This window comes from Pseudochaenichthys georgianus, chromosome 1, assembly GCF_902827115.2.
Source record: "Pseudochaenichthys georgianus chromosome 1, fPseGeo1.2, whole genome shotgun sequence".
NCBI lineage: Eukaryota > Metazoa > Chordata > Actinopteri > Perciformes > Channichthyidae > Pseudochaenichthys > Pseudochaenichthys georgianus.
In genome coordinates this window covers 26070938-26086013 of record NC_047503.1, presented here as the reverse complement: position 1 = coordinate 26086013, position 15076 = coordinate 26070938, and the positions used below count along the sequence as shown (strand labels likewise).

At 42.5% G+C, this 15076-nt stretch overlaps 1 protein-coding gene across 3 annotated transcripts in view; it reads right to left on the bottom strand.

Moving 5' to 3' along the window:
• Positions 1-15076, bottom strand: part of slit2 (slit homolog 2 (Drosophila)) — a 98502-nt gene that overhangs the window by 24532 nt on the left and 58894 nt on the right. Inside the window, exons 6-22 of one of the 3 annotated variants that reach the window (XM_071202860.1) lie at positions 13933-14004; positions 12110-12181; positions 11704-11867; positions 11161-11299; positions 9691-9762; positions 9470-9541; positions 7627-7698; positions 7153-7296; positions 6463-6626; positions 5897-5920; positions 4318-4338; positions 2576-2726; positions 2341-2415; positions 1919-2062; positions 1535-1678; positions 1224-1390; positions 981-1113 (exon numbers count right to left, since the gene is read on the bottom strand). In XM_071202860.1, coding sequence (XP_071058961.1) covers positions 981-1113; positions 1224-1390; positions 1535-1678; positions 1919-2062; positions 2341-2415; positions 2576-2726; positions 4318-4338; positions 5897-5920; positions 6463-6626; positions 7153-7296; positions 7627-7698; positions 9470-9541; positions 9691-9762; positions 11161-11299; positions 11704-11867; positions 12110-12181; positions 13933-14004 — 1830 coding nt within the window. The remainder of the gene's footprint in view (positions 1-980; positions 1114-1223; positions 1391-1534; positions 1679-1918; positions 2063-2340; positions 2416-2575; positions 2727-4317; positions 4339-5896; positions 5921-6462; positions 6627-7152; positions 7297-7626; positions 7699-9469; positions 9542-9690; positions 9763-11160; positions 11300-11703; positions 11868-12109; positions 12182-13932; positions 14005-15076) is intronic. The other 2 variants (XM_034080564.2, XM_034080582.2) reach the window with 2 other exon arrangements.

Below are 15076 nucleotides of genomic sequence, written 5' to 3'. Positions count from 1 at the left end.
ATATTAATGAAGTCTTTTTTAATATTGGACAAAGCACATTTCCCACAGGTGAAATGGTGAAATAAAATAAAACCTAGCCTGCTGTTTAATGTAAAGTTATAATTTGATATACATCAGGGATTTTGTGGGTGTGTCTTGAGATGAGTTCTGGAATAAAATCGCTTATGTGTACCTATGTCTCCATAAGCCTGGTTTCTAAAACTTCACACATCATCTGATTGGGTACAGCTTTAGTAACATAACAAAATAAGCAAGATGTACAAGATAAAGTTTTACATTTTCTAAAGTAGACAACTTTGATGCTTCCTTGGGGGCAAACTTAAACAAAAAAAGCGTCTCTTTTTCCGACTTCACACCAGACTTAAGACTGCATAAGTATTACTGATGCGCCCACACATCCTCCGACCTCCATTATGTCTTCACTGTCCTCAGAGCCAGCTGTCCAGTCAGCTGCACAGCTCCTGAGGTGCTGACAGGACAGCAGGTGGGCTTCACCAGGCAGAGAATATTTACCCCTTTTATTGTAGCTATAAAAACCCAAAGTGAAACCAGAGAAACTTTTATATCAATCATCACAGACATAGGTTTATAATGGGACATTGCAGTGCTGCCTATAGAGATTACATTGCATTGACATCCTGGGAAAAAAACAAGTATGTAGATTGATTTTAGTTTGCATCAATCAGTTTTGCCATGGATTGTACACTTGTTAAATTTGAAACAGATATCTTGTAAGTTATTACTGTAAAATAATATATTATATATCTTCAAATGTTGTGTTTTCCAAATTACTGTTTACGTGTTGAGAAAATACTTTTTAAGCTACATAAACAGAACAGCACTGTTATTGTTTAAATCGAAGTACATTTTCTTGGAGATAAAAAGGTCTAATATAAGGTTTGGAAAGGGAGTCATGTACTGTAGAAGACCGGACTCTTTTCTCAGACTAGTTATAATTATTTTGTGTTGGTCTCACTCACAGTTCGGTGGTCTCTTTGGGCAGGCCTTTGGGCAGCGTGTTGAGGCCCTTGTTGCTGCAGCGCACCACCGTGTCCAGACAGGAGCACTCTGCGGGACACCTCAGCACTGGGGAGCAGCTGTTCTCGTTGTTATCTGACCAAAGATGGATGGATAGGAGGAAGGATGGTAGATAAATGATTAACACATTTATTTTGGAGCTGCAGGTGACGCCATCTGTAAAGAATAAATATGCTCCATCTTACCATCTTCACAGGCGAAATCCTGGGCAGCTACATCCTGGATGGGGATCTCCTTCAAGAAATAAGGATTCTGGCAGCGAGGGTTACCCGTGACGATGCGTTTCCTTCTGAGCCAATCACCGAGCCAGGCCAGGTGACAGTTACAGTTAAAGGGATTGGCCAGAAGGTTGCTGGAGAACAAAGAGAGTATGAAGGGCTATTTTGTGCCTGTGTGTGTGTCTTTTACATTAATATGTGTGTTTGTGTGTGTGTGTGTGTGTGTGTGTGTGTGTGTGTGTGTGTGTGTGTGTGTGTGTGTGTGTGTGTGTACTCACAGTGTGGACAGGGAGTGCAATGTGTCGAAGGCTCCAGGGTTCATGGAGGTGATCTGGTTGTCGTAGAGCGACAGCAGACGAACGGAGCTCAACCCCACAAAACTGCTGTTACTCACACAGCTGATACGATTACTCCTCAGCATACTGCTCACACACAGACACAGAGGGACACACAAATGATTTAATTTCCTACTTTGAAATACAAATTATATAGATATTTTCATGATAATACAAGCCTGTGAATTATGAATGCTCACATGTTTGTTTTACATGTTTTTGTGTGGTCAAATTTGAATTCTGCACACATCATTTATAAGATCATGTGAGTGCGTCTGCATTAATTAACTGTAATGAGTATGTGTGTGTGTGTGTGTGTATACCCACAGTGTGCGGAGGCCACCGAGTCCCTTCAGCATGAGGTGGTGTACGTTCTCCAGTCTGTTGGAGGTCAGGATCAACTCGTTGACCCCGGAGGCTCCTTCAAATGTCCCCTCCTCTATGTCAGTGATACGGTTATTGCTCAGGTTACTGCAAGGAGAGTTAAGGAGACAGTAAAAGAGAAAAGAGTTAAAAAATGTAGATGAAGAGAGAGCATGAGGAGGATAAGAACAGCAATAGGGAATCGTTCTAGTCAGAGTACCAGTTAGAGGGAGTAGGGTAAATATAGACGAATACACATGGTTCAATTTGATTTCTGTGTAAAAACCCGATTACAATCACAGCTTTCTCTGTGTGACCTGAGTACTGTTTCCAACAACCACATGTGACTCTTTGTTCCCGGTATGTTTGCAAAATGTGTGACTCACATCTTTCTCAGCTGAGGCAACTTTTTGAAGATCCCTGTCGCCTCGAGCACAGTGAATTCATTGTTGTTCAGACGCCTAAGAACAGAGAAGAGAAGAGGTGGTCAGAGACAAAAAGAGAGAACAACAGAACAAACGGAGACAGAAGAGGAGGAGGGAGGAGATCGAGGTTGAAGCAAGGTTTCCTCTATACCACACACAGATCGACTTTGTAGTAGAAAGCTCCAGCATGACTCACAGTTCGGCGGTGTACTGGGGGATGTGATCTGGTATTTTGGTGAGTTTCTGGTTGGAGCAGTCCACCGTGGTGCCCTCACAGCGGCACTTCTCTGGGCAGGCCAAGTCGGCGAAGCAGTCCCCTCCAAGCTTACTGCGGTAATCTTCAGTACCTGATCACAATCACAATCACAACGTCACCGAGTGCCCTCATCGTGCAAGAGTCGAATCCCAGCGTGTACTGGTATGTTCCAACATAAACACAGCACATGGCTGGAGTGACAGTTGTGATACAAAGGAAGAATTTCAAAACAGTGCGGAGGGGCTAAGCTGCTTTTGTTTTCAAAATTGTCAAAAAGATCCAAACATGTTCAAAAAACGTTGGCGTTCATAAGTGTATGCAACATTCCCCATGAGCTACTGTATACTTCAAAACACTGCAGTTGTATCAAAACCAAAACGGAGCCACGATTACAAAACACACACACTGAAAATACATGTCACACACGCTTCCACACAAACGTAGTTTCTTTTTACAGTCCCATCAGACTACAAAGCAACTGTTAGTGTTAGAAACCACAGCACAAACAAGACAGCATCAATAATTGAGATCATAGCAGTAGAATGCACACACACACACACACACACACACACACACACACACACACACACACACACACACACACACACACACACACACACACACACACACACACACACACACACACACACACACACACACACACACACACACACACACACACACACACACACACACACACACACACACACACACACACACACACACACACACACACACACACACACACACACACACAGGATGACAGGAGATTACTGTCTCTTGCGTCTCGGCCATGCTGTAGGGTTTTGCAGGGCCGTTCCATGGTGCTTGACGGAACCATGTTCCACTTTAGGAACCTTGCAGCCACATGGTTAGATCAAGCACAACGGAACAACCTGCTGACTGACTGCTCCTCCGCTGGATCACGGGGGCGGGAAGGACAGAGGGAGAAAGGGAGACGGAGAGGACGAGGTTAAGTAGAGAAAGAGGAAGAGGAGAGTGTTGGAGGAGGAGAATTAGAGGAGAGGAGGAGAAGAAGAGGTACGAAAGGAAGGAAAGAGAAGAGTGGTGAGAAAAGGGAGAGGAGAAGAGAGAAAAGGACATGCAAAGAGAAGGTAAGTTTACATTAAGGATATGAAGAGGAAGCCATAAGGGTGACGGCTGAGGAGCAGGCTTGAGGAAATGAATCCCTTATATTGAAGTTAGAAGGGGAGCAACAATAAGGAGGGGGAAGAGATCAGACAGGGAGGAACGTAGATTAAAGAAAAAGCAAGGGAACTGGACAGCAATATTTAAAGACATCTAAACTGTCAGACATCACACAGGGGAGCAGGAACAGAGCAGCAGCTAGAGGGGAGTGGGAGGAGAGTTACAGCAGCACTGAAGGCAAGAGAAGCCCTGACTTCGAGGAACACACACATACATGTTTATCATCAAACATGGACACACACACATCGTCACACACACACAAATTAAGAGAAGATAATACATATATGAACCATTGAGTAATAAAATGTAGGTCTTGGGAATTGAGTTGTTTGTAAACAGGTAAAGGAGTCACATAGGGGTCAAAGGACACTTTGGGTGGTAGAGGTCAAAGGTCAGTGTCTGGAACAGGGGACAGGAGACGAGGGACTCGGAGATGACGCAATTTTGCATTTGTTTGTGTGTGTGTTACTTACAGCCGACATGTTGATGTACTCCTGAGTGTGTGAGAGAGGCAGTAGGAGAAAGAAGAAGATTTAACTCGTTTATTTGAACAGGAGGCGGAAAAAGGGGATGAAACCGGGAAAACAATTCTGTACTTTTTTCGTGTTTAGTCCTCAGGCAGTGTTTCATTTAAAGGGGTAATGACTCGTGAATAGTGAGAATCGTGCTGGAATAACGTGACTTTTGGTGGGTGCCTTCATCCAACACACATCCTGGGCTCCTTTGCTTGAAGCACAACTGATTCAAACAACTGATTGGTTTGGGGAGGATACGAAAAGCACATATAAATGTGCCATTCCTATAAACAATAACATTTAGCCAGCTTTAAAGAATTCGAAACGCAAAGCACATTTCTTTTTTGTGTATTTTTTTAACAGGGAGGAAACTGGAATGAAATAATTGTGTTTATACCAATAATGTAGGATTAAGGTAGGATCCAAAATAATATCCCTTGTAATAGAGGACATGATGCAATTGGGCTAGGGGATTGAAGATGTGCTGATACAAGGCGCGATACCGGGGTTGTTTCACACAATAAAACATGTTTAATCAACGTTTCAACTGCAATGTCTTAAATTATTCAGCTTTGTAGTATTTGGGCTTTGAAACCTATATCCCCCCCAGTGAGTTAATGAATGTAGCGAACACACACACACACACACACACACACACACACACACACACACACACACACACACACACACACACACACACACACACACACACACACACACACACACACACACACACACACACACACACACACACACACACACACACACACACACACCCACCCCCTCTGTGTGCTGCTGTGGTAATGACCGCCTTTAGCTCTGCTACTGATCTCATATGCATGTCTGATTTACATATTTCCCAGCACCCCTCTGCGCATGGTAACTGCGTGACCTTTTGATGTTCTGCAGTGGGCGAAACAGACACAGATGCTCGCGGACACACGCTCATACATTAGCTATCATTAAATGTAGTAAGAAGTGGGGAGGACTGGTATCAAATATAGTCTCTGTGTTTGCTGGACCAATAGACTTTGATTTATACAGATTATACTATGTAGCGCTAAGTTGACATCGGCCTAAGTTTATTAACTCAATTATTTTTCTCCTGCTATCGTGAAGATGCCTAAAAATCCCCCCAAAAAAATCATAAACCTAGAGCAAGGGCAAGAGGGGGATTATCAGGTGCCTGGGTAAACGTGATGCATTATGATGTATGTTAGACCATTCAAAGAAATTGTCGTGGCATTCAAAAGGTGTCAGTCAAGGCAAGTCACTCAAACAAGTGTTCAGAGTGTGTGAGTGTGCAGCATCAGCCGTGATGGACCAACGAGTGTCACACACACACACACACACACACACACACACACACACACACACACACACACACACACACACACACACACACACACACACACACACACACACACACACACACACACACCACACACACCACACACACACACACACACACACACACACACACACACACACACACACACACACACACACACACACACACATGCTCGAAGTACAGTACCTGGGATGAAATACTGTTCTCTAGCTAATGGAGAGGGCAGAGACAGAAAGAGTGAAAATGAAAAAAAGCAACTAAATAACGAAAGGCTTGTCCAACAGAAAATACTTACTCTGTGTATGTGTGTGTGTGTGTGTGTTTATGTGGTTAACTCAGAAAGAGAGATGCCAGAAAATGCTGAAAACAGGGAGTTGAGGTTAGTAAAGAGAGGCTGAGGGAAAATCATAGCTGGAAAACACAGAATGAAAACACAGGAATGTAAATCAATCTGGATATTATTTAGGGCTGCCCCCACTCTGTCGCTCTTATAATTTGTTACGCTTTTCTCATGCTGAAAGACTTATTTCCAAGAAACATATAAAGAAAGCTTTTAAGTAGTGCTTTGGCATGATTCTCTGTTGATTAAATCCACTAATCCATTAGTTGACAACATCGTTTGTCTTGGAGGACTACATTAGTCAGGGACAACCCTAATGGTGTGTCTGTAATTATATATGAATAATCAGAAACATCAATAATCAATTATCTAAAAAGACCAATATGTTTTGCAATGCCACATTTGTTTATACCTGAGCAGCGGAACTTCTTGCTCTTGATTTGTCCGATTCGTTTGTTGGCGAGGCGTCGGGGGCTGGTGCAGCGGGCGCCGCTCGTCTCGATGGGATTGTCCTGAAGGTAGTCTGCCAGCCACTTCAGATGGCAGTCACAGATAAACGGGTTCTGGGCTAAGTGACTGATGACACACACAAGTAAGCTGTCAGAACATATATTATATTTATTTATTCATTTATTTAACAGGGACAGTGCACATTAATGAACATTTCTGTAAACGTGCCAGAGTTAGCCAAGAGGCTATTTTTCATATATATATATTAAAAATAAATCAACTGTCAAGAGTCTTAAGCATACATTATGGACCTGTCTTTTACATGGAGACTGTCCTTAAAGGGAAAAAAACGTAATTGAAATAGGGAGACGGACACTTTCTTTCACAGTATCTAACTGATTTTAAGATAATCAAAATAAATGTTTGGTGATAACAAACATTTTTTGTACAAATCCTTTTTTTTCTGTGATGCTTCAAATGAAAACATAACGCATTTTGTTTTTGTCTATAGTTGCACGTTTTATTATATCTTCAGTACTGCTTAAAATGTGACACCTTGCCACTAGACTGAGCTGTGTGTGTGTGTGTGTGTGTGTGTGTGTGTGTGTGTGTGTGTGTGTGTGTGTGTGTGTGTGTCTGTGTGTGTACGTACAGCGTTTGTATGGCTCTTAGTGATGAGAAGGTCCCTTTGGCGATGGTTTGGAGCTTGTTGTCATATAGTGAGAGAAGGTTGAGGTTGTGGAGGTCCTGAAATGCATCCACACGCAGACACGCTATCTTATTAGCATTCAGTAACCTGAAGAGAGAGTGAGAGAGAGTGAGAGAGTGAGAGAGAGAGAGAGAGAGAGAGAGAGAGGGAGAGAGAGAGAGAGAGAGAGAGAGAGAGAGAGAGAGAGAGAGAGAGAGAGGAGGGAGGGAGGGAGGTGGGGAATGACAGTTTATCCTGTTATCATTCTTCAATGAGTGTTTAAAATGTTACAGGTCATGGCTTTCGATCACAATGTCTCCACTCTGATGACAGTGTTTAAGGTAGGCACTTTTCAGCAGAATATCAATGAGATGCTACCCGCTACTGTGTGTGTGTGTGTGTGTGTGTGTGTGTGTGTGTGTGTGTGTGTCTACTCACAATAGCTGCAGAGAAAAAAGTCCCTCAAACAGTGCTTTGGAAATCTCAGTGATCTTGTTCCCGTATAACACCCTGTGGAGCACAAACACTGCATTCATAAGTTATGAATAAGACCACACATACTGTGCAGTAATAATGTTAATATCACCCGGCATACACTGAAAAACGTTTAAAGATTTTCATATGCAGGCTATTTATCTGTTGTTACTGCCTATGTAAACATCTTTGATAAAGGCTTTAACACAGTTGAACAGTTAATTCATTTCTGCCAACATGACGTGAATGCAGTACAAAAGTTTAAGGAGTGGGTCTTTGGCTTTTTATTTAAAAGAACACATTAGAGAAAAACATTAAGACCTGAAAACCTTCCTGTTTTTCTCATTTGTCTTCCAAATACCAACCCGTAAAAACGCTATGCCTTTGCGCCAACACCTGATAGACGGTATGTTAACACCACTGACATAAAGTATAACTAGTTCTGAACAGTTTTCATCTAAATGTCACAATAAAAAAACTCCCCCATAAATCTGGCTCCAGTGTGAGTAATGCACGTTGTTATCAGAGAAAAGCTTTTTATAAATACATCAGATTACATACACAAACAGGTCAAGGCTGAGCCTGCCACTGCCTTGCCCAACAAATACCTTGGACGCATTTTCACACACACACACACACACACACACACACACACACACACACACACACACACACACACACACACACACACACACACACACACACACACACACACACACACACACACACACACACACACACACACACACACACACACACACAACCACACACACACACACACACACACACACACACACACACACACACACACACACACACACAGGAAGAGCTATCAGTCATCTTTACACTCCACGCTGAGTTGAGCTGTGTATGCAGGCAGTCTAAAAACATGTGTTTTCGATTGGCTTATATTTCATTGTGCTGAGTGGCTGTCCCTGAGAGACCTGTGGTTGGGAAACACACGATGCACTTCATTTATGTCTCACACACACATTAGCACATACTGTTTTGCGTGCCCACGCACACACACCCATGCATAGACAGAATCGATGGCTCATTTACGTCCTCTCTAACCAAACCCTGACACACAATGAACACACAGTGCAGTTTATAATGTGAAAATCATACTTATGTAGTGTGTCAGCATGATGTGTGTGTGTCCCATTCTCTCTGTGGTGAATGTGTAATGAGGTGGCAGAAGCCTCCATTCAGCAATTCAGCGTTTATGAATTATTGACTTTGGAGAGACGAGACCTTAATATAACTCCTTTATGAAATAACGCTACATCCCTCACTCCCCCTCGTCTCTGTGTATGCTTTAACATACTTTCACACGCAAAGTCCGATGTTCTTCTCAAAGTGTATCTGAAATGTCTCTATAATGCGGCACAAATAAGGCAACAATAAAGGGTTATTTGAGTTATCGTAATTTTGGAAATGCTGCCTTTAGATTTGGCCAATATTACCAGCCATAATAATAAGAGGAACAATTCAACAGGGTAAGAAACATAAACAGTCAGGTGTTCAAAAACAAATCTGTGCTTAATGTCTTTTTTATAACTGTTCATCTCTTTTTTAAATGTCAGAAGGATTTGAGGACGAGATGGGAAAATAAATGTTACGTTAATAAAACCATAAAGGCATTAACATTATTCGAAACTCTGTTTTAATGGTTTTAGCATCTGATTCGGCAACAAAAGAACTCTAACGTGTGCTTTAAGTGGTAGTATTCCTCCTGAGGAAGGGCCATATTGTGGTGTGTTGTTAAAACTGCATCCTAGATACAAACATATCACTCAGTACTCACAGAGAGTTGAGGGAGCGCAGACCTTGGAAGGCGTCTGAGGCTAACTCGGAAATCTGGTTGTTACTCAAGTCACTGTGAAGAACAGAGCCATAAAAAAGAAACAAGAGACAGCGAGGGAGAGAGAAAAAAGAAGTTAAACATGGAGGTCAACACAATCAGGGCAGGAACAGAAGTGTTTGGTTGACAGGGTGCAAAATACATGAATCTCTTAATCTACTCACATCCTGCGCAGCTTCTTATAAGGAGAAAAGGCTCCAGCTGGGATCACCTTGATGGCGTTCTGCTCCAGTCGTCTGGAACCAGAAACATACACACGGACCATTGAGGAGCGACATTAACATTTGCTTATCACAGGGCTATCTCCACTCTATCTCTCTCTGCTGCTCATTCCCGGGGGCTCGGGCTAAAGTGGAACATTTCCCAGATAAAGCGCTTTGAAGACAGATGCCAAAAAGTCAAATGTCTCTGATCTTTTGCCCTCTTAACATGCATGCGGTCAGAAAGACACACAAACACAGGGCCTTAACTATCTGGGCAATGTTCCATTAAGTGCCAGTCTGACTCTGCATCAGTCGGGCCTAAACAAACCGAGCCTGAGAGCCATGAGAGAGAGAGAGAGAGAGAGTCAAGGAAAAGAGAAAAGAGACCCAAACACCCGTTCTCCAAACATTTCACGTGTTCAGTCACTGTGAGAAGACGACGGTGGAACATGATTTGCAAACCAACCATTCGATTTGGAAACATTTCCCTAAAATGAGTTTCATTTGTTGTTCTCTGCCGTTTAGCTTCTCTCCAGTCCTTTCTTTACTGCTAACATCTTTGACCCAACACACAGGAGGATTGCATTTCATTGTATTGTAATGTATCTGTTTTTCTTTTTGTTTTGTATTGTATTCTGTCAAGAGATATGAGTGCAATTCATTTGTGAAGTCTTAAATTGAGCCAAGGCCTGAAAAATCATCACAAAAAGGTCTAAAAAAGTACATGTCAGGATAAAATCATTAAACTATAAGTCCAATCACAAGTCTGGTCAAAGCATCAAGTACATTCTCAAATCCACATACAATCTTAAAGTATTATCCGGTCAAGTCTAAAGGAATGTGAGACAAGTTCAGCTTAAGTCTTCATCAACACAATGCTTACCACTTCAATGATAAAGCATTTGAACATTGTCAATTAAAAGCTTTGTTTGCATTCTTTACATGCTTTAGCTAAACCCAATTCCTTTAAATGGTTAAACATAGTAAATACATATTCAATAGCCCAGGATTTTGCCAGAAAGTCTCACAGCAGTCTCGCTCAAGTCACGTCTACAGTCCTCCTTTTGGGTACTTTGTCACTTTAAATCTGCCAGCTATATCTTCTTGATGCCCCCTTTAGATAGAGATATGATTAGTCTTGTCCTTCACATTAATCTTTCGGTTCTTTCTCCCGCATTCCTTCATTATGTTCTTAAGCAGGAAAGAGCTGCATGACCAGGCTTTCTAATTTCACAGATGTGTGGTTTTATTCCACTGTACAGAGAGAAAGAGACGTAGTGAAAGTTAAAGGTGGAACAAGGCAAATAAGAAAATGGAGAGAGGCACAGTTAAAGAGCAAGAGAAATATCACTGCACCGAGAGTTGGGTGCAGGAGCGCATGCATGTGAATGTAGATCAAAGTAGGTGTGTATGTGTTCATGTGTGTCTTACATCTCAGTGATGGTTTCAGGCAGGTTGGTGGGTATTTCTGTCAGTCCCTTCCCTCTGCAGTCTACGATGTTGTTACTGCAGGTACAGGACTCTGGGCACTGTATCACACTGCAGGAGGAAGATGATGACGACTGGTGACCTACACAAAGACAGAAGGCCAATATTATCCATGGATAACTGTAATACGAGGTGGTAATCCCCAAGGCAAAATGTGTTAAAGCTGACAGAGACAGACAAAAAATCAAAGTGCGAAAAAGCAAAGTGAGAGAGTCCTTAAATGTGACCTTGTCTATCCACAGTATAATCATCGGTCTTTTTATATAAAAGTGCTCTAAAGACAAATCTGATGAGAACAAATGTCAGGTAGTGCAGTGCTTGGAAGCCAAGCCATGCAATAGAAGATGAGTACTTGCCTTCATCCCAATCTTGAAAAGCATGAGCAAAAGACAAAGCAACGAGACAAAGCAAAAGATGGGTTTGCCACTGCAAACACAGATGTAAGTCACAAAATACACAACAAAGCAAACAGTCACCTGGACCTACCTGTGCAGGCAAACTCCTTCTTCTGCACCTCAGCCACGTTGTGCCCCCTCAAGTGCGGAGGGGCCATGCATTGTGTGTAGAGACCCAGACGGGGTCGCTGTCGCAGCCACTCTGACAGCCAGGCCACGTTGCAGTCACACTGCAGGTTGTTGGAGTGCAAGCGGCTGGGGACGAGAGGAGGGGGGAGGTGAAGGTGATTACAATAAAGGAGAGAGAAGAGGGGGTACAGACAAGTGGCAAGCACAGGTGTTGGGAAGAAGGGTGAGAAACAATAGATTTGAGGACAAGGGAGAGGAGCAGGGTGGGTGGAGGTAGGGGGGAAGAGTAGGGTTCAGATCAATTGTACAAACGGGCCTTAATGAGAGAAATCCCTCCCATCGGATAAAAATGTGTAGCAAACACTTACAAGGTCCTTAGCTTCGGCATGTGGTTGAAACTGGCCACAGACAGACGGCTGATGTTGTTGTTGTTGAGGGTGCTGAGGGGAACATTTTCAGAAACACAACGCCATTTAGATTCCTTAGATGCAACATGCACTGCAATTATTCAACACCTTGGCAGCAATTAAACTGAAAGCAGCCTCAAAAGTGTCTTTCCTGAAAGAAACTTGAACGTAATTAATGTAATTATACTGTACATATATATATATATATATATATATATATTAGGGCTGTCAAACGATTAACATTTTTAATCAGATTAATCACAGCTTAAAAATTAATTAATCATGATTAATCACCATTCGAACCATGTCCAAAATATGCCATTTCTTTATGTATATTGTTGGGAATGGAAAGATAAATGAAAGAAGGCGGATATATCCATTTAACATACAGTATCTATGTTTATTATAACATTTTTCTGCATGTCAAAATGAAAGACAACCCACACACCTATCAATCATCAAACCGTGGGGTCTTAATTCATTACGTGTTGATTTCTATCAACGGGGGAGTACTTCAGGAAAGTCGACAGAGGGGGGGGGGCGCTAGTGGAGTACTTCGTGACCACAGAGTGTGAACGTTGTGATCAGCTGTTTTAGCGCAGTTCTCCAGTGAAGGGGGGGGGGGTCTCCCTCCGCAGCCGGTTGGCGTAGTTTTGGCACAGTTCCGTTGTACAGACCGACGTTAACAGCAGCCCTGTCTGTGCACACGGAGACCGACTCTGTCGTCCGGTGATCTAACCGCCTTTTGGAAAAGCTTCACAAGTACGTCGGTACGCAAATGCGCTTTGTGACACAAGTGACGGTACGCATTTCAGATTACGCACATAACCTGCGTACCAGTTATGTGCACCCCTGTACCAGAGCCATATTATTTCTATTATATGGCTCTGCCCTGTACTACAGCAAAAGTATTCTCCGTCGGGACTTCCTGCAACAACACCACGCCGTTATCAAAGATGTTCTATTGAGAAGACGATCACTACGTGACAAAAGTTTTCAAAACCGTGGCTACTGAAATCAATCTTACTAACTGCTGTCTGTGCAATTTACTCCGCGCGAGTTGGCAGACTTTATTTTGCTTACTTTAACATCATTTTTCATGGTGGGGCTAAGCCATTTCTTGGTATGGGTGTAGCCTACCCCAGCCATACCCTGGCGCTGCCACTGGTGGCACGTATGGGGCGGGCCATTCTGCACATGCGTTAAATGCGTTAAATATTTTAACGCAATTAATTCAAAAAATTAATTACCGCCGTTAACGCGATAATTTTGACAGCACTAATATATATATATATACACACAGTATACATATGTATCCACACTTTTTTTCAAACCATAGGTTGGACAGTTACAAAATGTGCATTTGAAATTAAATGGAAAAATCCCAAATTAATGTCAGTGGAATTTACAGCTCATAACTCAACATTCACAGTCCTTGTGCATCTTTGTGCTGCAAATGATCAGTCATTTTGAAATGGAACCAATTTGCCTAATTGTATGTTAAGTACCTGTCAATAAGAACATCAACACGTTTTTAGTCAGACAGAAAAGGAGTCAGTAAAGTGGCAATAATGATGTTGTGATCAATTCATTCCTTAAAAAGATGATGATCAGGCATCAAGTGTCCCTGCTGAAATCACATGAAACTCTCTTTTTTTCAGGAGCTGCAGTATTTCAAAGGTCGACGAGGGTATAAGTAGTTTCTTATATGTCCGCTGTAAATGTTCATCACTCATAGAAGCTCGGCTGATGTTAGCAGGTGAACAGAATAGACAAGTACTCACAGCACTTCCAGGTCACGTAACGCTCGGAAAGCTCCATCTTCAATACAGCTGATGTGGTTGTAGTCCAACTGGCTGCACACACATTTGTACAATCACAAAAGAGAGAAAGGAAAAAAGGAAGCAATTATAAGATGCAAAGGTGTCTTGCAGTATATTTTCAGTTAAAATTGCAGCCAGACAGCCAACTCATCAACAGCCTCTCCCCGTACCCCAGTCACTTTCGCTTTAGTTCTGTCACCTGAGCTCACTGATCTTTAGAGATGAATTCTCAACAAATTAATGTATCTATGTATCCATTCCCCTTTCCTGCTCTCTTCTATCTGACGTCTTTTATGTATGCGCTGCTCTTTACCTCTTTCCCCTTTCCCTATCTCTCTTTCTCTCTTCGTTTTTTTCCTCAGAACCGCTTTGCTGAAACAATTTAATTAAGACATAAGGACGGTAAATCATTTGCTGTCCCCCGCATGCAAATGCACACACTCACACACTGCCCTGTCCTTTTACAATAATTGCAAGGCATTTGAAAAAAATGTTTTATCTGATTCAGAAAAAAACCCAGGCTGAAGCCAAATAGTTAAAAATATATATATATATATTTCTAGAATTAGTCCTGGGCAATTACTTTACCTGCGAAATGGCCAACAATTATCCTCAATCATCATAACTATGACTGAGGCAAAACAAAGAGAAGAGAAAACCACCGAAACGCACGCACGCACGCACGCACGCACGCACGCACGCACACGCACGCACACACACACACACACACACACACACACACCACACACACACACACACACACACACACACACACACACACACACACACACACACACACACACACACACACACACACACAACTACTAACGAGCAGCGGTGCCAGTCAATACAGCAAGCAGGAGGCACATGACATTTAACACAATGAAATATTGATGCACAGGCACATGGGGGTTTTGCACATTTGCATACACATTGAAAAGCAATGTGTGTGTGGAAGCGTTTGTGGAAGATGCACACCACACACACACACACACACACACACACACACACACACACACACACACACACACACACACACACACACACACACACACACACACACACACACACCACACACACACACACACACACACACACACACACA